Source organism: Typopeltis vanoorti, chromosome 20, assembly GCF_054136105.1.
Source record: "Typopeltis vanoorti isolate ZY-2024b chromosome 20, IOZ_Tvanoo_1.0, whole genome shotgun sequence".
Taxonomy (NCBI): Eukaryota; Metazoa; Arthropoda; class Arachnida; order Uropygi; family Thelyphonidae; genus Typopeltis; species Typopeltis vanoorti.
The window spans coordinates 33648389-33672493 of record NC_143568.1 but is presented as its reverse complement, the minus strand read 5'-3'; the positions used below and the strand labels follow the sequence as shown (position 1 = coordinate 33672493).

Sequence of the window (24105 nt, the reverse complement as noted above, 5' to 3'; positions counted from 1 at the left end):
TATGTACAAATTAAACAGAAATGGCTCCAAAACAGACCCTCAGGACACAACACTACGACTTTTCCATTGTGAGATATTGCTCCCACATATACACACACGACTGGCTGATAGTTATCAGACTGCCGATCTCGAATCCGTTACACTAATCTACTATCCAAACCCATCTGTTCCAGTTTGATTACCAGCTTATCATGTGACAATCAGAGGTTTTTGCAAAATCTAAATAAACCATTATGTATGCATCCTTCTTGTCTAATGCATTAAAGAGAATACTGCAGTTTGTCAACCCGGTTCTGAATCCTGGTTCTTATTAGTCTCTTAACAGCAACACCTTGACCACAACTCCAGACAAACAGATTCACCTGTAATTTGAAGCCTTATCACTCCTTTTATGAAGTGGAACAATTTGTCCTCTTTCTACTCCTTTGGACCTTGGGTCAATCTAATACTCATGTTAAAGAGTATGTTCATGCTGTTAACTCCCTGGAACATTCCCCCAACACACATGATATATCATCAACTCCTATGCCTTTCTGATATCAAATTTAGTCAATTCCTCATGTACCTCTTGTTCACTGACCATCAGTGGCTCCTCACAGCTCTCAAGTTCTGCATGTTATTTTCATGAGAATGAAATGCCTTTATGAATTGCCCGTTTAACATTAACGATGTTAAATGAGCTACTATATCATCCTCAATGGTTATCATTCATTCTTCTACTGGCTATGTACTGAAAATACTGTGTAGAATTTCTTTTGACATTAGTAGCTAACTGCTGCTCATACTGCACTTTTGGTACCCTTCGCATATTGCATAATGGCAATTTGGAAGCCATATCCTGAGCTTGTCATAATCATCAACTGTACAGTTCCATACATATATATCCCTTTCTACAGAAATCCTCATATGGTTAGCCACCCAAGTAATCACTTCGTGGTCATTTTTGCCGATGTGATCAAATCCAAGACCCTTGATCCTCGTGTATCCTCTGTTACATGCTGTCTGACGTACTTGTCCTTAAAAACTCAAAATTCATTCTCTTTGCTTGCGGATGCTGACTCTTTGTTGAAATCTATATTACTGTAATTAAAATCACCCATAACGATCACCCTTTTTCTTATTAGCCAGACCAGTTTACCTATACATTTCCTTCTCACTGTCTTCCACATTACCAGGCCGATAGCAACACCCAACTAGATATTTCGTCCTGTTCACCTCCACCTCACACCATATACTGCTTCAAAACTGCTGCCACTATTTGCTCCTTGCATCTCTAGCTTACACATACATGAGATAACTCCTCTGCTATCAACCACAACACTTGTCCCTTTCTGCCCTGTCTATCTTCGTGAAAAACATGATATCCATCCATCCATCTCTATTTCTCAGCTTATCATCCTTATCTATCCATGTCTCACTTATTGCAACCATTTTTGGATGAATTACTGCTACAGTTTCATTTCCTGTATTTCACATACTTCTGGCATTTATAAACATACATACATACATAGTAACTTTGTTTGTTATAATAAGTCATACCGACACATTTTCGGATATGACCTCTCCATTCCTCCCCTGGCCATTTCTCTCTCTCATCACTATCTTCCACTTCTCTCCAGACCTAAATCATCCACATCATCCAACATGGATAAGAACCAAGCTTGGGTTCTTATATATTTGCTTCTGGGTTTTATTTAATGCAAATATAAAAAGGATCTGTGCTTAAGTTTTGGACATTTGGAATATCAACTTTAGCTCTTTGCTTTATGCATCCATTTCAAGTCTTCAGGTTACTCTCCAAATTTAGCATGAAAATCAGCATAAAAAGACCAAAAGTGAGAAAATAGAGAGAAACATCACTAGAGAATCTGTAGAATGGGTAAAATATTTCAGCTATGGAAATAGACAACAGAATGAGCAAAGGTGGTGTGGCAAGGAGATAGTTGAATAAATTTATATGGAATAAGGGAAAAATTAACCAAAACACTGAACCAGGAGTATACAAGTGTTCAAACCAGTTTTGTGTTATGGATCTGAGAGTTGGGTTGGAAATTAAGCACTTGATCAAAGACTAGCAATCACATTATATGAGAGTCCTGAGAAAAATTAGTGGAGTGAACAGATTGCATCCACCCATTAAGAAGAAACTTGACATTGTTAACATTCAAAAGTGTTAGCAGAGCTAATCTGTGGTGGTATGATCGCTTAAATGGAATGGAAGAGGAATGGTTAGCAAAAGAGTTGTTTCATGCTAAGATGGTGCGAAAAAGACTTAGAGGAGGACCAAGGTCTAGATAGATTGATTCAGTTCATATGTTCCCTAGAAGACTGAAATATTAGATATTGACACTGTTTGAGTGGTGACAAGTAATAGACTAATTTGGAGTAAGAATGTTGATAGGAGATTAGTAATAATTTAAACTTAATCATGTAGTACTCTCATAGTATCTTGTATATCTCTCGATATATATCAGGAATTTGAGGATGATGATTATATCATGTTTATAATCAGGTGTAAAACACACTTGATTACAAACATGACATAATTCTATTTAAGATGAGGGATATGTAAAACATCTACTGAGAATGGCTGCTGTTATCTTCCATATTCTTATTACATTTTACCTGCTATACTGACAGATAATGCTCAACTGGTAATATTGAAAGGTGGAAGCGAGACAGCCTGCTGTCTTTTTCCATCTGTGTGTGGGTATGTGCTGGTTGTCACTGTTAAGGTGAAATTTCCAGTTAAATGAAGTTTAACTGGAAATTACTAATAAAAACATTGGATTTATTGAATAAAACAATTTATTGAAACATTTATTGAATAAAAATATTCAATAAAAACATGCAAAGCAAATGCATTTGATCTAATTGCAAAGTGTCAATAGTGAGTGGAGACTAATAATATTGAAACCGTTAAATTATGTGCAAAAATTATGCTCTCCAAATGCAAGCAGTGTAAGAAGAATAGTATTCCTAGAATATGAAAGAAGATATATATATAATATGAAAATGACCTTTATATATATATATATACATCTCTCCTATATGCAAGGACTATAGCAAATAAGTCTAGTGTGTGGGCTGGGGTCAAGAGTAAAGTAATCTGTTGATATTCCTCTAGAAGAGTTGTAGGTAGTCGTCCTTGAGGAATACTTCATGAAAGAAGATTGTTCCACAGAATTAAGGTAGATGAAATGAAAATTGATTGGGATAAGCAGGTTTTGTGAGTCTTCTTCAACTGAATGGATGCTTCTTGTGTTGCCATAGGTTCACTACTACCATTTGGGGAGTGAAAAATGTTATTCAAAGTGATGAGAGGTTTACTACTATTTAATTTTTGTAATAGCAGCTTTACTTATATGGATTACAATATATTGCTCTGTAGCATTTTTTTAATATTCATAGGTCATTAAAGCACGAAGAGGAAAAGCTCCTTTCTTTTTACCAGAAGGGCAATTGAAATCTGGTGCTGTTACTTCACCTTCTGAGAATATAACTGAAGACTTGCAGTTTGATAAAGGAGTTGTGGCTGAGGCATTACGTAGCAGTGGGCAAGACACATCTCGTTTACTTACACCATATATACCCCGTCATTTAGGAACAACAGGTTAGAATTTGTAATAATTTAATTTTCAGATTCAGTCTGTTATGGCAAAGTGTTCTTATTATAATACTGAATTGACCTTTAAAAAAAAAACCTACCAGAAAAAGAAAATAATGATTTTCTACAAATAAAGGAAAGAAATGAAAGTCATCTATCAATTTATATAGCTCATGTCACATCCAAGTAACTTGCATTCATGAAAACCTCATTATTGCTGTGATAGGGATAGCTAACCCTGTATGCATAGTCTTCTACCTCTATAAATTGAATGTAATCTCTGGCTATTTTGTGAATCTGGAGGGATGAAAGAGAAACTGTGTTTCTGGGAGGGAAACTCTCCCATCTCCATATCAGACTGACTAACTCAGTCATCATCTAAAAAGAAATTGAAAAGCCTTATAAATGTTCTTTGTGTCCTAGGTAGATTTGAAAATGGGATTTTTCCAATCAAAGTCATCATTCGTTACTTACTGAGCTATGCTCTGATTGTGAATAGTCATTAAAATTTATTTCACTTTTGTTCTTCATCCTCAATGAAAAAAATGGTTAATCTTCACCTTTCTTTGTTTACTTCCTTTCCTTTCCTTTTACAGTTATATTACTTGTTTTGAGAGATTTCATAGCACTTTTATTTAAAAAGGTTATTTTCTCCTTTTTTTAATTTTCTTTTTTGTTTAACTATTTTAAGCTTTTTTATTGGGATATGTTTTTTTTTTTTTTTTTTTTACATGTTATTTTAAGCCATGATAGTTCCCTTCCACAAAAGCATTACTTTTGAGACCTATCTTTAATTCTTATTTATTTTAATTTTTTCTTCATTGGAATACACGTCTGTATTCATAAAAAATAGCAAATCTTATTCCCCCCCCCCAACTTTCATTTCATTTTGTTTCCATTGTTGGATCCTATTTCGTCTTAACCCATACTTTGGATCCGATATGTTTGTCACTATGATGTTCTTAAACAAAAAATAAGTTGCTAGTTGATTTCTAATCCAAATATAGAGAAAATTTGTATTTATTGACTGCACCACTCTATATCTAAATTAGTCCAAGAATTGAAGTAAAACCAACTCTCAACTATATCCCCTTAATATGTTATTATTTTGTATACAGGCCAAGTTTATTTAACTTATTTAATTCACCTGCTTTGGTTCGATTATATTATGAACGGTGCAGTAAAAGAGATTCAGGCAAAATACAACTTTAGATCAACAAAACAAACATTTAATATAGGCTTACAAATTATACACTTTAGTTTAAATCACTGAATAAGGTATTATAAACATTTTAGCTCATCTGGTAATACAGTCATACTATCTCAGGCAATGGTTAATCTGTTGTCTGAAATACAGCTTTCACAAAGTTCATTTAACTATTTAATAAAGTTCCTTAGTGATCAGTTACATTAATATCTCATAGTTACTTAAGTTACAAATACAGTAAAAGGGCAGTAACACTTCTTCACAAGTATACACTCTTAAATCCATACTCCAGCTAATCTCCGCAAAAATTACTGTTAATGTAGGGATATTTTAGGAAGAAGCACACACACACATATCTCCACAGAGGAGTAACAACAGTTGGTTAATTCTTACCGGTAATTTTCCTTGTTTATCTACTTATATACGGACACCTTTTATAACTGTATTCACTTAAAACAATTAACAGCATTCATTAAAACAAATATTCTTAGTAATAACTGAATAAATTAATGGTCGCAATTCACATAGTTAAACGTTCTTGCTCAGATCAAAAGGCTTGTACTATCTTTGACATCACTTGACCAATTTAGTATTCTACTAATAACACTTGAACTAAGATAACACACAGTAATTCTTTAACTTGAAGTTTTTATGCACAATTGCCTATACTTCCGGCATTTAATTAATCTTTTAGGCAGTATATCTCTTAACACAGCTATCGTTTAAATTCAACCTTGCTGCCTCTACTTATTCTCTTAGTTACTCCGTGCTAAGCTTCAAGTTTCCGTGTGTCCCTGAAAAGTCAGTCCTGAATTTAAATGCCAATTAAAGTATAGCTAGTCATCCAGTTGTCACCTTGCTATCTTCCATTGCTTTATTTGTTGTTCTACAATTTACTAGCTAACTTGCTCCTTGACTAGTAAACTTTAAATAGCTACTTGAGTGACTCGCCGACTCGTTATCGCACTCTGATTCCCCGAACCAATCTTCTCTGATTCCATCCGAATCTTTCGTTTTCTCCGTTCTTTGCTTATATATCCCCTCTTCCCACCAAAATTGTTTTCATGCTCCACTTCTACTAAATCCTTTTCCAGCCCTTCAATACTGGTTTGCCACACTCTGTTCTAACTCGCGCTCGCTATCTTACATACGTCCCCATGATAACCAAAACAAAATATAATAAAACTGAGGCATTGCACAATGTTATACCTCTACATACAGGAACAAATAAGGAATATTTACACTTCAATTAATACGCAGTTAAAATGTTGAATACAAATTCATGTAATATTAATATAGCAATAAATAAAATAAACTTAATAATATTTTAATACAGAGTCTTTTCACTATTAATACATATCCTTGATTAAATAATTAAATATCAATTAAACTTAAAGGTAGTTATATGAATATTAATTTATAAACAAGTGATTTACATTAAATAATAATTACAAGTTTAGCTTATGTGATGGAAGATCATGTTGGATTCTGAAGCAAATATTAATTTCTCAAATCTCTATATATTCAGAATCCAACATCATCCTTTGATGCGTATTTATTGAAAAATATTTAGGAGTAATTTTTTCAGTAAAACAAATTCACCATTATAATAAAACACTTTTGCCATAATAGATTGAATTTTGATATTATTGAGCTGAATTAGAGCTGATTTTTTTAAACAGTTAATTTAATAAAAGCTATTTTCATTACCTTTGTTTTTCTGATGTTAATTTTCATTCAATAATTGATACAGGATTCCAGTAATCTGTTCAACAGATCTTGTAGTCCTGTTTCAGTATTTGATAATAATGCCTTGTCATCTGCATATCTTATTGCAAATATCTGTCTACCTCCAATCTTTATTTCTTCTTCCGAATTCTCCAGTGTTTCTTTTAACATTGCTTCAGAATACATGTTAAACAAAATTGGTGACAGAGAACAGCGTTGTCTTACTTCTCGTCCAATGATACCTGGTTCTGTTGTACCATATATGTCTCTCACAATGACAGTTTGTCCCATATATAGTGAAATAATTAGCCTTCTGTCTTTCCAATCTATACCAATCTTTTCCATTACTTCCATCATCTTATCCCATTTTACAAAGTCAAAAGCTTTTTCAAAATTTATATAACAGATATTAACTTCTTTATTCACTTCCAGACTTCTTTCACTTACTATTCTTAACAGTCCAATTGCATCTCTTGTTCCCCTACCATCCCTGAAACCAAACTGATCTTCTCCAAGAAATTCTTCCACTTTAGATGCAATTCTTCGTGTTGAGAGATTCTCATAAGTATTTTTGATGTATGGAAAATGAGGCTTATTGTTCTAAAATCCTTGCAGTTCACTGTATTACTTTTCTTTGGTATAGGTATAAATATTAAGGTCATAAAATCTTTTGGTAATTCTCCTTTGTTATAAATTAAATTTATTATTTTGGTTATTTCTTCAGTTCTTTTCTTCTGAAGTTGTTTCAGGAATTCTGCAAGTATTTCATCTATTCCTTCTGCCTTTTCACATTTTAGTTCTTTAATGGCCATTTCTACTTCTGTCTTCAAAGTCTCTGGGCCTAGATCATCTTCATTTACCTTCTTTATATCTTCTAATGGCAACTCATTTGGTCTATTTTCCTTGGCATATAGATCTTCAATGTATTCCTTCCATCTCATTAGGATTTTATCTTCTTCAGTTATGATTTCTCCATTCTTATTTTCTATGCCTCTAGCTCGAATTCCATTTCTCTTGTGATTCATGCTTCTTGCTTTTTCATACAAAAGATCATACCTTCCCACTCTCTTATAATTTTCGATTTCTTCACATTGTTTTTTAAGTCAATCTTTTCTACTTCTTTCTGCTTCCCTTCTCAATTTGTCATTCAGGATTCTATATTGTATTTTCCCTTCTGGGGTGTCTTTATTTTTTCATTTTCTTCTTTCTTCCATTAGAGAAATCATCTCATTAGTTATCCAAGGTGTTTTTATTCTTTTAGCTCTTACAAATCCAATTTCTTCTTCAGCAATCTTCTTTATTTTCTCTTTAGCTTGTTCCCATTTCTTTTCTGGATCTTCAGTTTTGACAAAACTTGTTTCCTCTAATTCTTTCTCCAATCTATTTCCAAGTTCCTTGGTATTTTTTAATTTCTCTAAGTTCCATTTTTTCCTTTTCATAGCTTCTTTTATTTTCTTTAGTTTCACATTTATTTCTATGAATAGTAGGTTGTGGTCAGAGTAAATATCAGCTCCAGGATACGTGCATGCATTTTTTGCACTATTCTTGTATCATTGCTTTACTATAATGTAATCAATTTGATACCTTCCATATCTCCTGGTTTTTTCCATGTGTATAGTCTTCTCTTAGATTTTTTAAACCAAGTATTCGTAATTATTAGCTTATTTTCTTTACAGAATTTCACTAACCTTTCCCCTCTCATTTCTATTACCTAGTCCGTATCTTCCTACTACACTCCCATCCTCTTCTTCTCCCACAACTTCATTCCAGTCTCCCATTATAATCATATAGTCTTTTCTTTTTTCTTCCTTAATTAGTTCTTGTAATTGTTTGTATATTTCATCTATTTGCTCATCTTAATGGTTGGTCACTTATTGCCATATATACCTGCATTATTGTTATGCCCACTGGTTCTGCCTTCAGTTTTACCACCATAATCCTGTCATTCACACATTTTATGCCAATGATGTTCTTTGCTGTTCTTTTATTAAATAAAGTGCAACTCCTTTTTACTTTTTATCTCCACCTGAGTAAATTACTCTTACTTCATCACTATAAAAATTACCTATTCCTTCCCATCTGACTTCAGAGAGCCCTATGATATCAATTTTTCCTTTGTCCATTTCTTGTTTCAGATTTTCTAATTTTCCACACCTGTTCATTGTTCTCACATTCCATGTTGTAATTTTGATTCTCTGACGATCTTTCATTTTCAGTTTGTTTGTAGCTTGTAGAGCACCACTAACACTGTACAAAAAGAACTCCATTTACTGGGTTTCCATGGAAGAGTAGCAGCACACAAACTGAACATCACAGCAATGAACAAGGCAGGTTCTCTTCCCTGGTGCAAATAGCATGTGGACTGGAATTGACCAGTGGAAAACATTACTCTGGAGTGATGAATCAAGGTTCGCCTGTTTTCACTCTGATGACAGGGTGTGGAGGCAACCTGGTGAACGCTTGTTACTACAGTGTGTTGTACCCACAGTAAAGTTTGGTGATGGAGGAGTAATGGTGTGGAATGCAGTCAGCTGGTTTGGAGTGGACCACTAGTTGTTGTCCGTGTTCACCAAGGCAACTCATCACCTTGATATTCTGGATAATCAGGTGCTGCCTACACTGTGAAGTTTTTATAGAATCCCATGTTATTATCAAGACTACAGTGTCCCATGCCACAAAGCTATAGCTGTTATGGAATGGTATGAAGAGATGGGTATTAAATAACTGCTTTGGCCTATGCAGAGTCCTCACCTCAACCCCCATAAAACACCTGTGGGATGAATTGGAATAGTGATTGAGGTCTAGAGCATTACATCCTCGATCTGTCACTGAACTCAGTGCTGCTTTGATGGAGGAATGCAGACAAATTCCACCTGATGTCTGCCGCACATTAGATCAAAGACAAAAGTTGGACATACTCGATATTAGGGTTCATCTGCTGGTATCAGTTGTAAATTGTTAAAGTGTCCAGGCAATTATTAGTAGATAGAGTATACAGCAAGATGCTGCCATCAGAAATAATCTATGTCATGGGGTATTTCTTGCGCTGTTATTTAAAGTTATGAAGCTTGCAAATGCCTAATTAGTTTCCTTTAGGCCACTGCTTTTGATAATTTTCTTTAGATAATTTTAAATTATTGTTTAATTTTTCTTTAATTACTGATTAATCAAGAATTCATTAATGGGTATGGATTTGTGAGCTAATTGTGGTTAAAAGTGCCCATCATATGAAAGTCAGTGAAGTGATTTATTAGCAACTATTTTGTTTAGTAATTGAATTATTAATAAAGAATTCAAGTTTTGAAGCCAAAAAAAAAAAGTCATACACCGTAAGAGTTATTTGTAACAAACAGTAGTCACATAACCTGGTTAAGTAGCTATTGTTAACCTGCCAGGTTGGCCTAGTGGTTAGCGTATCTGCTCTCCAGCTAAAAGGCTGCAGGTGTGAATCCTGCTGTGGGCATGGATGTTTTGATTGTCTGTGAAAATACTAGTGGTGGGCAATAAATGGCACTGGTGTAGATGATGCAGTTGGTGGATCCGAGTGGTGGAGATGGAAAGTTGTAGAGTAGGTGCCATCCCTCGATGAGTCTTTGGACTCCTTGGAGGTGTTATAATAATAATAATAATGAAACCTATATTGGACATTTAACTCAATGAAATTAATTTAATTAAATGAAAAATTCTTTTTAAATGAAAGCTTCAGTTATTATTATTCATGCATATTCACATTTTTGTAAATAATTGTGTATATCCATAAGAAGTGTAGGTAAAGTCACAAAGGGGAGCAAGGTTAGGGTAAAAACACAGCTATCAACCACTAATATGATATTAACTTATTGAAATTACATGTAGTCACTTTTTTTTTTTTTTTTTTTTAACAGACAACTTTTTCACATTCTGTTAATTTAGTGAAGAGGCTTTCATAGTAAGCCAATAGACTGTTGATCAGACCCATGTCATCCTTTTTCTTAATGGTGATAAAAAGAATTAAATATGTAAACATAGTGCAAAAATAATTTGTTTAATTATTTTAATGTTATATTCTTACCATTTCAAACTAGTTGTTTTATCATTGAAGGCAGAATGAGTTATTAATTCTGAAATATTTAATATTTGTCAGCCTGTCCATGTGGTAGCATCTTTCTCTATTCAATTGGTTCAAATTCCACTGTGTTATGTATGTTGTAACCTTCACAAACATTCATACCCCAGAGGTTGATGGCTTTCATTGTCCACTATGAGATCACCACCCTTCTTACTGAAGACTTAAAAAACTTCCATGTTTGATTTTTACAGAAGGGTTCCCAGATTAATCTAACCCTTATCCCAACCACAGTACTAAATGTACTATATGTTATGAATATTTTGTAGGTGGAATGCATGTTACCCAAATAAATAATTTAAGAACTAATAATTTTTTTCATTATGTCAGTGTATTGAGCTTTTATCATGTTTGAACTGCAAGTATTTATTATTATTATTCAGTACCTCCATGGAGTCGCAAGGATGAGCAGTCCATTCTGAACAACACAAAGTCTATCAAACCATTCCTTAAACTCATTCACCATTTGTGCTGACTTTCTTGAAGTATTTTCAAGATACTTCACACACAGACTTTCTTTGCTTACTCTTGGATAAAGGATTAAACCAGTAATATAATTTCTTGGCATTAATTTATAGTATAACTAAGTGAAAAAACTTTCAATATCACCTCTTCTTCTAGCTACGAAAACATTTCAGTCCACATTCCCTCAGTCTGTTCTCATAACTAACACTGTACAGTCCTGATATCATTTTGCACTCTTTCCGAGGTTAATTTATCCCCTTCAAATCCTGATGATATTTAAATCTCAGTACAGTACTCTAGGTGTGGTCTCATCAGGACTTTATACAATGGAATCACAACTCTTCTATCCGCGCAGGCCAGAGACTTCAGTATTGCAGCAATATTCTGGGTTATATTACCACCTATGTCACCTGAACTTCAGGTTTCTATCAGTGATCCCTCCAAGGTCCATAGTCTCCCCACTTCTTCTAGTGCTGTTCCTCCAACAGAATATGCAGTCTCCCATCAATATATATCACAAACTTCAGGACTTTTCATTTGGTTGAATTATACTGACACTTCCATTTATTAATCCATCTGTTCAGCTTATTAAAATCCTCCTGAAGGACTGCCACACCTGTACTATTACTAATAATCCTTTCCAGCTTCACATCATCTGCAAACAGCTAAATAGACAGTGTCATTGATGTAAAGGTTAAACAATATAGGTTTCAGTACTGAGTCCTGTGATGTGATACCTGATACCTCACAATCTTCTTGATACAGCTAATTCCCAATTGAACTCACCAACCTGATAAACCCATGTGCTGTAACTTAAATATCTGCCTAATAAATGCCTTTGTAAAAAAAAAAAAAAAAAAAAAATTGCTGACTCTCATAGATAACATTTCCCTCATCTGCCAAATACTATATATGATCTCTCACTAATTTTTCCAAAATCTTAACAGCTACTGAATACAAATACAAATACAAACTGGTCTATACTATGACAGTTTTGTTCCACTACCATCCTTATGCAATAGCACTATCTTACCCTCCTTCCACTCCTTGGGCACCTTCATAGCCAGACTCTCATTGACTAGCCAAGTCAACAGAGCTGTTAGTTATTTAGCACATTCTCAAAAAACACGTGGTGAAATCCCATCCAATCCTGTTGCTTTATTGACATCCGGAGAACTCAATTTTTGAAATACACTCTCTTCTTGCAATTCTAAATCTTGAACCTTCCCCATCATTCTCGTACTCCTCCAGGATGAAATACCCTAATAAAGTGTTCATGAAACAACTCTGCTATATCCTCTACATCAACTCTCTCATCTTTATCTAGCAATATCCTTCTTCCACAGTCATTCCTCCTTCTACTGGCCACATAATGAAAGAATTCCTTTGTATTTTCCTTGGATTTCAAGGCCAATCTCTTCTCATATGTAACTCTCTCTCCTGGCCTGAGTCATGTTTATCATGCATCTGCTTTCCATCCCTCTCTTTATATTTCTTCCATTATCCTCCCCCCCCCCTTTTTTTTTACTGGAAGTTCCTATTTGCTTCATCCATTTTATACCAAATTGTGTTCACTTTTTTTCTCTTGAGGTATACATCTTACCATGTGCCAATAAATGCACTAGTTCAAATGCACTGATGATATCTTGCCCTTCCAATTCCTCCATTCATGGAACTGCCCCAAGCTGTTTTCTGAGATTATTATATTCATCTGCCTTATAATTCCACAAAAGTTTCTTTCTCCTTGATACACTTGCATGTCTATTCATCTTCCAAGTCAAAACCACATGGTCACTCTCTATAACTGGGGACAGGGATGCCATCTCAGTTATAATCAGTTCGCCTGATGCTATGACCAAATCCAAAACTCTTAAATTCCATGTTCCTTCTACTGCATATTGACTCAGATATTTGTCCCTCAATAAATCAGGAAATTCCATTTCCTTACTCATATATGCAGTTTCTTATTCCCACTTTATACTGCTGCAGTTAAAATCTCCCATAACAATCATTATTTTGCAACTCTCCAAGCTCAAATGTCTAAACACCTCCAGCTCTTCACCTTGTATGCTCCCTGGTTTATAGCAACACTCCACTGATATCCTGTCCTATCCATCTCCACTTCACACTGTATGCTCTTGAAACCATTATTACAAATGCTTCCAAATCCTCCACTCTGAGAGGACACAACTCATTCACTTATCATAAGCAACACTCCACTACCCTATTTGCCCTTTCTATCCTGTGGTAAAATGCTGTACTCTGTTACTTCTATTTCTGTCAGCTGTGTTTCACTGATCCTAATAATTTTTGGACTGACTGAGGCTATCAGCACCACCAGTTCTCCTTTATTCCAGATATCCTGGCATTAGTATAAAGATTCATCAACACATTGTCAATGTTTCTATACCTATCATTATTTCCTCCAGAATCCACTGGATTCTGCATTATACCATGTATTTCCCCCTTTCTCCCAAGTGAATATTCTCCAAAGAGATCACCTAATAATTCTAGTTTCCCTGTACTGTCACTTGTTCAGAGGACAACATTCTCTCCAGATGTCTACCTATGTCCTTATTCAAATGTAAGCAGTCTCTCACATACAGTTCTTTTCTGTCCTGGAATGCACTCCAAGCATCCACATAATTCAGGCTTCTCTTTTTACAAATTCTACTTATTATAACACTGATTATTGATACTCTTTTCCTTAGTATTGTATTGTCATAAATGGGTAACACACTCATTATCCTCCCTCTCTCTCACTCCTCTGCCATATAACTTCAAATATATACCTCAGATCTCTCACCACCCGATTCACTCTGCCTCACAAGTCATTTGCACCCACCATCACAATCATCTCATCCACTCTTTCACCTTGCTCAATTGCTACTGTCCCATCAGCTATCATTTCTCCAGGCAAACACTCCTCTGGCATTCTATATTGCACTCCATGGATTATTGTGTCTCCATACATTCCCCGACACTTTCTCTCCTTGCTCTCCCACGTACCTGCCTTCTTGTCTCCTCCCTCCATTCCTAGCTCATGGACTGTCTTGCATTAATTTAATTTCCTCTCCCCTGGTTCTTCTGTTCTCTCACCTTCTATCATTCTCATACCCACATTTACTTCATATCTGTTCTTTTCTTCTCCTGATCTCTTCTCTCATGCTTCTTAACTCAGTCCTCATATGTTCTACTTCTCTCAGTCTCTTCTCTCAATGCATCTCTCTCTCTCTCTCTCTCTCTCTCTCTCTCTCTCTCTCTCTCCAAGCAGCCTACTCTCCCAATCAGCACACTTTACTTTTATATCATTATTCACATGATGCTTATCTTCCTCACTCTCAATTATTTTTTTATTTTTATTTTTATTTTATTTTTTATTTTATTATTACGGGCAACTCCAGGGAGTCATTAGACTCATCGAGGGAGGCCCCAAATCATTTTCATCACAACTATTCGACATTCATACAGTATCTATCATACCTCGCCTTAAACTCATTCACTGTCACAGCATCCACCACAGACTCAGGGAGCGCATTCCACTCATTCACTACTCTAAAAGTAAAGAACCCAGCTCTAACACCTTTACTAACCACACTTTTGCCCAGTTTCCATGGATGTCCCCTAGTCCTCCCACAACCAGCCCTGTTCTCAAAAATATCTTCTGAATTAATTTTATAGAAACCCTTCAGTAATTTGAATGTCTCAATCATATCTCCCCTCCTCCGCCTATCAACCAATTTTTGCAACCCACAAATCCTCAACCTGTTCTCATACGGTTCATTCCACAGACCTGCTATCATCTTGGTCACTCGCCTCTGGATCCTCTCCACCTCCTCCCCATCAAGAAGAAACCTAGGTGACCAAATCTGAGCACAGTAGTCGAGATGAGGTCTTATCAAGGCTCGATACAGAGGAACAATAACCTGCTTGTCTCTGCTTGTCAATGTATTCTTCAGCAACCAAGTGATTTGATGAGCTGATTTGGCCACTTTTGCAATGTGTCCCCTAAATTTCAATTCCTTATCCACCAACACTCCTAAATCTCGTGCCTCATCAATTTCCTGGAGCACGGTTCCACCAATGCAGTAAACTGCCTCCCATCTTTTCACCCCAAAATGCATAACCTTACATTTTGCCACATTAAATTGACATCCATTCTCCCTAGCCCAGACCTCCAATCTATCCAAATCATCCTGCAAAATTTTGACGTCATCTGCATTCACTATTGCCCTACCCAACTTCGCATCATCCGCAAACAAATGAACTGTTCCTCTCAGATCCTTTCCTATATCATTTATGAACAAATTAAACAGCAGTGGTCCAAGAACAGATCCTTGTGGTACACCACTAGTCACAGGCCGTCTTGTGGACTCTACTCCTGAGTAAACCACTCTCTGATATCTCTCCGTCAACCACCCTCCTATCCATCTCACCAACCCTATGTCCATTCCCATATGCTGCAATTTACTGATTAGAATTCCATGTGGTATCCTGTCAAAGGCCTTAGCAAGGTCCAGCAGAATCACTGTAAACCCATTACCCTTATCCAGTTCAGCCGTCACTGTGTTATAATACGTGAGCAAGTTACTGAGGCATGACCTACCCTTCACAAAACCATGCTGTCCCCGATACAGTATCCCATTTTCTTCTATCCAATCTTGTATTTTCCTCTTGACTATTTTCTCTAAGACCTTGATAATGATTCCTGTTATGCTGATTGGCCAGTAATTTTCAACAGCAGCCTTGGAACCACCTTTGTGCAGTGGAACTATTTTCCCCTCTTTCCACCCCCTTGGGACTGACCCAGTCCTGAGGCTCAAATTAAACATAATGGTCAAGGGCACTGACAATTCTTTGGCCGCTTCACGTACGACACGAGCTGGTATACCATCCAATCCCACAGATGTATTGACATTGAGGTTCTGTAACAGACTAGTTACCTCTACCTCATTCATCACAATTCCAGTATAAGCTGTTGGTTCCTCCATTTCCGCAAAGCCACCACCTGGATGATATACTCTTGCAAAGTGCTCGCTCAGTAATTCCACAACATCGACTGATTCAGTTACCTCCCTACCCTCAGCATTTTTTAAGATCATTCTACCATGAGCATTTTTCCTTTTACTTGCAACATATTGAAAAAACTGTTTGGGATTCTCTTTAGCCTGCATGGCCAATTTCCTTTCGTAATCTGCTTTTGCTTTTCTTACCACCCTTGTTACCATCCTGGCCTGAGCTTTATACTGTTCATGCACCTGATGGTCACCCTTCTCCTTAAATTCCCTCCACAATTGTTTCTTTTTTTGCAGCTCAAGCTTAATAGTGTTATTTATCCATTTAACCCCTACCTGATTTATTATTCGGACTCTTGGTATACAGTCAACCATTGCCTCCTGCAAACAGTTCTTGACCACCTCCCATGCACCATCAACATCCAGCCCTTGCAGTTTTACATGCCATGGCATTGAGCCAAGCACACACCTAAGCTTGTCATACTTACCAGCCCGATAATTCCACATATACCCTGTCTTAATTGTAAATTCGACTCCTTTAGCCACCTCCCAAGTCATGACCTTATGGTCACTCTCACCAATTGGTGGCAACAAGGTCATGTTCATTACAGCCACATTCTCAGTTGCAATTACTAGGTCCAGCACTCTCTGCCCCCTGGTATTTTCCAATACATGTTGCCGTAGATAGTTGTCCCTTAATAACTGCATAAAATCCAATTCCTTCCTCCCATGTGCCCTCTCCTCTTTCCAGTCAATATTACCATAATTGAAATCACCCATAATAATTACCCTCTTTCCATTCATTTCTTCTATTTGCTTATGCATACTATTCCCACCATCCACTCCATCACCCGGTCTATAGCAGCACCCAATTGTATATTTTGTTCTGCTAGATTGTATCTCACACCAAACAGCCTCAAATGTGCTTTTTTCCCCATCCTGCAGTTCAACTTCTATACTCCTTGGCTGAAGCTCATCAGCTATCATCAATAACACTCCTCCCCCCTTTTTATTCACCCTGTCACTCCTGAACACGCTATACCCATCGCATTCAATCCCACTAGCTTTATCATCTTCTGTCAGCCATGTTTCACTAATACCGACAACCTGTGGCCTGGAAGTGCCAACCATGGCCAAAAACTCTTCCTTCTTGTTCCTAATACTCCTGGCATTAGTGTACATGAATCGCAGAAGCCCATTTGTCCCATCCCTACTTTGATTCCTTATACTAATTATCCCATTCTGATTTGTTGTCCGTCGTACTCGCCCGGGCATAATATACTCATTCATACACTTAACTGCCCCCCCTAAAGTCTGCATATCTACTCCCCCCCTCTTATTAAATCTAGTTTCCCTGAGTCTGTACATCCACTTCCACATCATTCATCAACACTCTTTCAAGTCTTCGTACACCAACTCCATTCAAATGTAACCCATCCATCTTATATAAGTCCTTTCGCCCATCGAACTCATTCCACACATCCACAAATTCCACACCACTCTCCATGCATAACCCACGCATAAAGTCATTGGCAATTATGGCCCTCCTTCTAAACACTTCGCTGTCATACCGCGGTAAGATACTCACCATCCTAACTCTCTCACTCTTCTCTTTTGCTACCTCAAACAACTCCCTCACATCCTCTACCATTTCCATTTTGTCCTCTTTCAAATCATTCGTTCCTGCCACTATTATCATCTCTTTCACCCTCTGTTTTTGCAGTCGAATAGATTCGCTGACGTCCTTTATGTTCGCACCCGGCTGGTACGACTTCGTTAAACTCTCAATTATTACGCCTCTTAATAGCGAATCCCCATACAGCACTCGCTCCTTCATTTTATTGATGTTTACGTACATTCTATTGTTTGCCGTCACAGACTTCCGCCGGTTATTTGTCGGTACGTTCAGCACACATTTTTGCATACGCTCCAGTTGTCGTTTGGCTCTGTGTATCGCACCATTTAAACGGGCAATTTCGCTACTCGCATTTATCTCACCATTTTCATTATCGATCAAATCATCCATTCCTTCGGTGTTTCTACCTTCATTTACACTTTCAGCGACGCTCTCACACATATCTGGCACTACCACGCAATTCTCTAGTACACCGCCATTTTCTGCATTCTGACTACCGTTAACGATATCAGTCTCGATACACGAAACACGCTTGAAGTCCTCATTCTCTTTACACTTTCTACACATATTAACTCCACTATCACTTTCTAACCAGACTCCTACCGCTCTTCGCAAGGCATACATCTCACAGACAGCACATTGCATAAATTCTTTTACATCAAAACTCTTAAGCAAGCATGGCGACCTGGCCGCCATTTTTTTCTTTATCGGTGCCATGTGTACGCTTTATGCAACTCATTTTTCTTGGTCAGCATTCACTTTGCATAATGCTGGAAAAGTTATGCTAATTTCTGTATCATCTAGCTCTTCCTATTCTACATTTTAAATGGACATGCACTTTGCAGTCTCTTACCTGCCACATTTTTAACTGCCTGCTGGTGAACAAGCACTGCATACCACAAATTTTGTAGTATGCTGTGTAAATTGTAGACCTTGAATGGTGGTGGACTGGGCAATGACGTGTCAGCAAAGTTGATTGCAGCGACTGCTATTATTCAACATTGCCCAAGGAACACTAAAAAAACATACTAAAATATTACATTAAAAATACAAATTCAACAAGCATAAGCTACTCACAGACAGTTTGTTCTATTTAGATTATTTAAAGCAAAAACTCGGATAAATTATATCAAAGAATTATCTTTTTCCACTGCCAGCTTGTTAACTTGTTTGACTGTATTGGCACCATCTGCCTATTTTTTAAAATGCATCTTGATAATAACAGTAGAGAGCGAATATGCAATCGCTACTTTAAACTTGATTGAATCATTCTCATAGCACTAGATTCATTAGTGCATATATACTACAGTAATTTAAAAAGTTTAAAAATTATATAAGTAAAAAAAATGCCATGTACCAACATTATTTAAGCATTTATATCTTACTGTTAAATATTTCTCTTTCAGAGAGAAAAAAAAAATTTTTTCTCTGAAACTTTTATCTCTAAATTCAATGCCATTGAACAAGATCTTGTTCTCATGTTGAAATTTAATTATTTAAAAGAAATAATTAAATTCTTCAAATTATTTTTCTACTAGTCAGGTATTCCAGATAAGTATGCATGTTTAGCTTATATAACCAGATGCACTTGAGTAAAAGCTGCTCTTGTGTTCTTGCCTTGTATAGATTAGTATGACACATACTTTCACTGTGACCTCATAAGCAAACTGAGGAATAATTAACTCTATGGAACAGGAAATAAAAGATTCTACCACTGTACTTGCTAGACCATAAAAGTGAAGTACATTTAACTAAGATGTTTCTTTGTTGGAATGGAATTAGAAACATGGATTTTGACCACGTGGGCATGTTGTTTATACAGGAAGAACCATGAGAGGGCATAAAAATCCCAAATATCTGTTGTATTTTAATAGTTGTAGTATTAGTAAACAATAACAAATAGTAGTTTAACTGAAAGCATCAGAACCACACTTTCAAAATAAACAGTGAGTAAAGTGCTTTTTATTTTAATTTTTGATGCCAGCAGTTGACAGTTCTGTAAGTGTTGGCTTTCTTTTGATTTAAAAATAAATAAACAAATACATAGATGAAATGGCAGAAGGAAATAGACAACAGCACTTCCTAGTTATCATAAGCTTCCTGAAGTGAACATAGCACTCCTCCAGATGTCTGTTTATGTGAACACTAACATTGTCATAGCATGTCCATTAAAGGAATAGCATCACTTGCCACTAACTATTCACAGCCTTATTATTATTATTATTATTATCATCATCATCATCAGTTTCCTGATATGTAACCTCAAGGCATATTCAGGCTACCATAACAGTACTATATGATTAAATGTACATATTACTAAACTCCTCTCCAAAATTTACCTCAAATTACACTATTACTTGTCAGCACTCCAATATTGTCATATCTAGCATTTTGTGCTTCTAAAGCACTTCTGATTGAACCAACTGGACTAGACCTTGATCTTCCTCTAGGTCTCTTTCCTGCCATCTTGGCATCAAATATTTGTTTTACAAACCTTTCCTCTTCCATTCTGTTTAAGTGACCATTACCACCTGAGATTAGCTCTTCTTACAATTCTCAAATGTTAACAATGTCAAGTTCTTTTATAATATCTTCATTTTTAATATGATTCAGCAATTGTGCCATCTGTTCACTCCCATAATTTATCTCAGAAACGTCATATCTGTGGTCTCTAGTTGTTAATCTAGGGCTTTATTTCTAACCCAACTCTCAGATGCATAACTTGAAATTGGTTTGAACATTGTCTTGTATACTGATGGTTTGGTGTTTTGGCTAATTTCTCTCTTATTCCATATAAATTTATTCAGCTGGCTACCCTCCATACTAGCTTTCCTTATTCTGTTGTCTGTTTCCAGAGAGGAGACCTTCACATAGCCTTTAAAGGAATGTGGAGAACCGACCAGGGCTTCTGACCTAATGTCCAATCCTCACCTTCTCGTGGTGCACCCTGTTAGGTATCTACCTGAATACTGAACAAACGAGGATTGACTGGCAATTTGGAATTTATCCAATCAAATTGCATTCTTATTGGCTTAAACAAAATATAAAATGATGGTACAACATGACAGAATTTCATGCCAGTTGGGAAGTCATCTGGATAAACAAGGGCCCCCCCCCCCGTTGTTTTTGCCAGGGAACCATGGCGAACAGTGAAAAGTCGGCTACTGGAACAAATCCTGAAACACACCCCAACTCAACATCACCAGAGTTCAAGATCAGTACTATCAGCATAAGAAGCCTGAATGGCAAAGAAATGGTGACTGAAACAAAAAAGACAAAATCTGGTGAGATTTTTCTGAGCAATAAATACAAGTTATATTCAGGCAATGGCAATCGGGGAAAAGAAGATGTACCTATAGTATTGAACACAAAATACGAAGCTAATCCTCTTGAATGGCAAGCAATATGAAGTAGAGTGATGTGGGCAAATATCAGAATGGTGAACTGAACAATGAGCCTTATTTGTGCCTATGGTCCCACAGAAGGTTCTACTAAAGTAGAAGTGGAGGAATGTTTTGAGCCTTTAGAGAAAGCAACTGATACAATGAAAAAGGAAAAGTTGGTCCTTATTGGGAATCTAAATAGCAAAGTAAGGAAATGATTGTCAGACATGCAAAAATATTTTGGGAAAATTTGGAGTGAGCAAAGCTAATAATAATGGCAAATACCTATAGGATTTCTGCTCAGGACATGAACTAGTTATTACTTACACAATGTTCCAACATAAAAATGTACACAAATTCACATGGAGAGAAGAGGCAAGGAATAAGAAAAGTCTAATTGATTATATTATTATTGATAGTGATGTTATCTCACTAATGTAGGACACTAGAGTACACAGAGATTTGAAATTGGAAGTGATCTCCATTTAGTCTTGAGCAAGATATTGAAAAGACAAACATGTAAGAAAGTTTGAATGTGAATAAAAGTTGAGCAGCTCTAAGATGTGAACTATAGACTAAAATACACAAACATGATTGAAGAAAAAATAAAAGAGTTTGAGACCAGGAACAAAACCTTGGCGATTCAGTGGCAAATTTTGAAGAAAACATTTATTGATTCAGCCAGAGATGTATCTAGGGAGGTTGTCTGTAAGGATAGAAAAATCAGAATTCTAGCAAATAAGTCAGCTTAGAGAATAAAGAGACAAATGTAAGAAAGCTAAACACTGTGTAAAAGTAGCTAAACAAAAGTAATGGGAAGACTTTGGTAAGAACATAGAAAATAAATATCAAGAAGGTAGCAAGATATTCTGGAGGTTGTTCAAGAAGCTCAGAAATGGAGGAAAGAGTGCTGTATAAGGAATTAGAGATGATAATGGTGACATGAAAACGAGAGAAATAGATATCCTTGAAGTATGGAGTAATTACTTCGAAAAATTGCTAAATGAAACAAGCAGTGATGAAAGCACAGTGGTAAAAACACTGATCAGGCATGCAGTCAGGAATACATATCCATACTTAAAGTAGCAAAAGTAATCGAAAGCCTGAAATGTGGAAAGGCAGCAGGAGTAGATGATATTTGACCAGAAATGCTCAAGTATGGAGGTATAAAATTCTTACAGTGGCTGCACTGTATAGTTTCTGAAGGCTTGGACAGAGGTTCGAGTAGAGTTGTCATAGTAACCGCATACAAAAAGGGAAATAAAACTGAATGTGAGAATTACAGCGTATTTCCTTACTGAGTGTTCCTGGTAAGATTTTTGTTGAAGAATAAGTTGGATTCAGGCCAAATAGAGGCTGTCAGGATCAAATTTTCACTTTATGACAAATAGTTGAGAAATCATGGGAATATAACAAAGATCTGTATTTATGTTTTGTAGATCTAGAAAAGGCATATGACAGGGTGCCAAAAGAGAAGCTGTTTAAAGTGCTACACTTGTATGGGTCAATGGGGCATTATATCAAGCAGTACTTAGTCTTTATTTGAGTTTAAAGTCAGCAGTTAGAATTGAAGGAAGTACAGGAAAATGGTTTTATGTTATATCTGGTGTCAGACAAGGACCCTTTCAGAAATGTATGAGTTTCAATCATATCACCCCTCTCTCTCCTGTTTGTTAGTGTCTGCTACCTACAAATTCTCAATCTGTCTTTATAATCAGTATTTCACAATCCTGGTAGTATCATTTTTTACACTGCTTTGCACTCTCTCGACTGTATCAGAATTACCACGGAAACCAGACCTGCATGCAGTAGTGTAAGTGAGGTCTTATCAAGCCCTTGTAAAGAGACAAAATGATTTCCTTATCTTTACATCTCAAGGTTTGTTTCAGCATTGCAATTATTCGCAGAGTTGTTTTTACAATTTTTGTTATATGACCATATAACAAAAATTGAACTTCAACTTCCTGTCTACTAAAACTCCAAGATCCCTATCCTGATAAGTTTCTTCTAGCATAATCCAAATAATATAATATGCCATTGGATATCTAAACACACCAAAGTGCATGACTTTAAATTTATTAACATTGAAATGACAGCCATTTTCACATGCCCACAATTCCAGCCTATTCAAAACATTAAGTGCTGCATATCAGCATCACTGCTGATAACCCTACCTATCTTTGCATCATCAGCGAATAGCTGTATGTTGCATATCAGATCCTTCCCAATATCATTAATGTACAGATTGTAACAGTGTACCAAGCACTGATCCTTGAGACACACACTACTTTTTACTTTGGATCTTGCAAATTCACACCCCTCATATACTATGTTTTATATCTCTGAGTCAGCCATCCTCTTATCCACGGTAATGTTCTATAACTCAAACCTATCTTCTTCTTCTTCTTGTACAGCTTCTTCCACTTAAGTGGGGTCACTGTTTGTTATGAGTCTCCTCCACACCTTCCTGTCTTGGGCTGTCACCACATCCAAGTTCTTCATCTTCAAGTCCTCTTCTACCAGCTCCCTCCATCTCTTCTTTGGCCACCCATGCTTCCGCCTTCCTTGCACATCCATCTGCATAACCCTTCTTCCCACATAAGGGTTATGCAGATGGATGTGCAAGGAAGAAACATAGACTGTGTGATGATAAACAAAGATTATGAACTATGATCAGTATACAAGATGTTAAAGTAGGAACCAAACATGAAATTAATCAATGAGAAAGCTGCAATTACAGCCCACATTTGTACAGAGTTATTAAGTATTCAGAGATAAAGTAATGACTTGAGTGAAAGTGAAAACCTAATTTCTTTGATACTGAAGAGGTGATGTTGTTAATATGTTTATACTAAGAATCATTGTAGATTGTCCCAAGAGTAAGTGTTGCCAGAAATTAAGACAGGAAGAAAGAAATTATTTTTTTTTGTGTGTGAGAAATAAGATAGAATATGTTTTA

General features: G+C 36.2%; 1 protein-coding gene across 2 annotated transcripts in view; it reads left to right on the top strand.

Annotated features, from left to right (window-relative positions):
* The window catches only part of stmA (Protein EFR3 homolog stmA), a 382799-nt gene that overhangs the window by 297247 nt on the left and 61447 nt on the right, over window positions 1-24105 (top strand). For both annotated transcript variants that reach the window (XM_090409773.1, XM_090409772.1), the window contains exon 15: window positions 3412-3613. In XM_090409773.1, the coding sequence (XP_090265899.1) occupies window positions 3412-3613 (202 nt within the window). The remainder of the gene's footprint in view (window positions 1-3411; window positions 3614-24105) is intronic.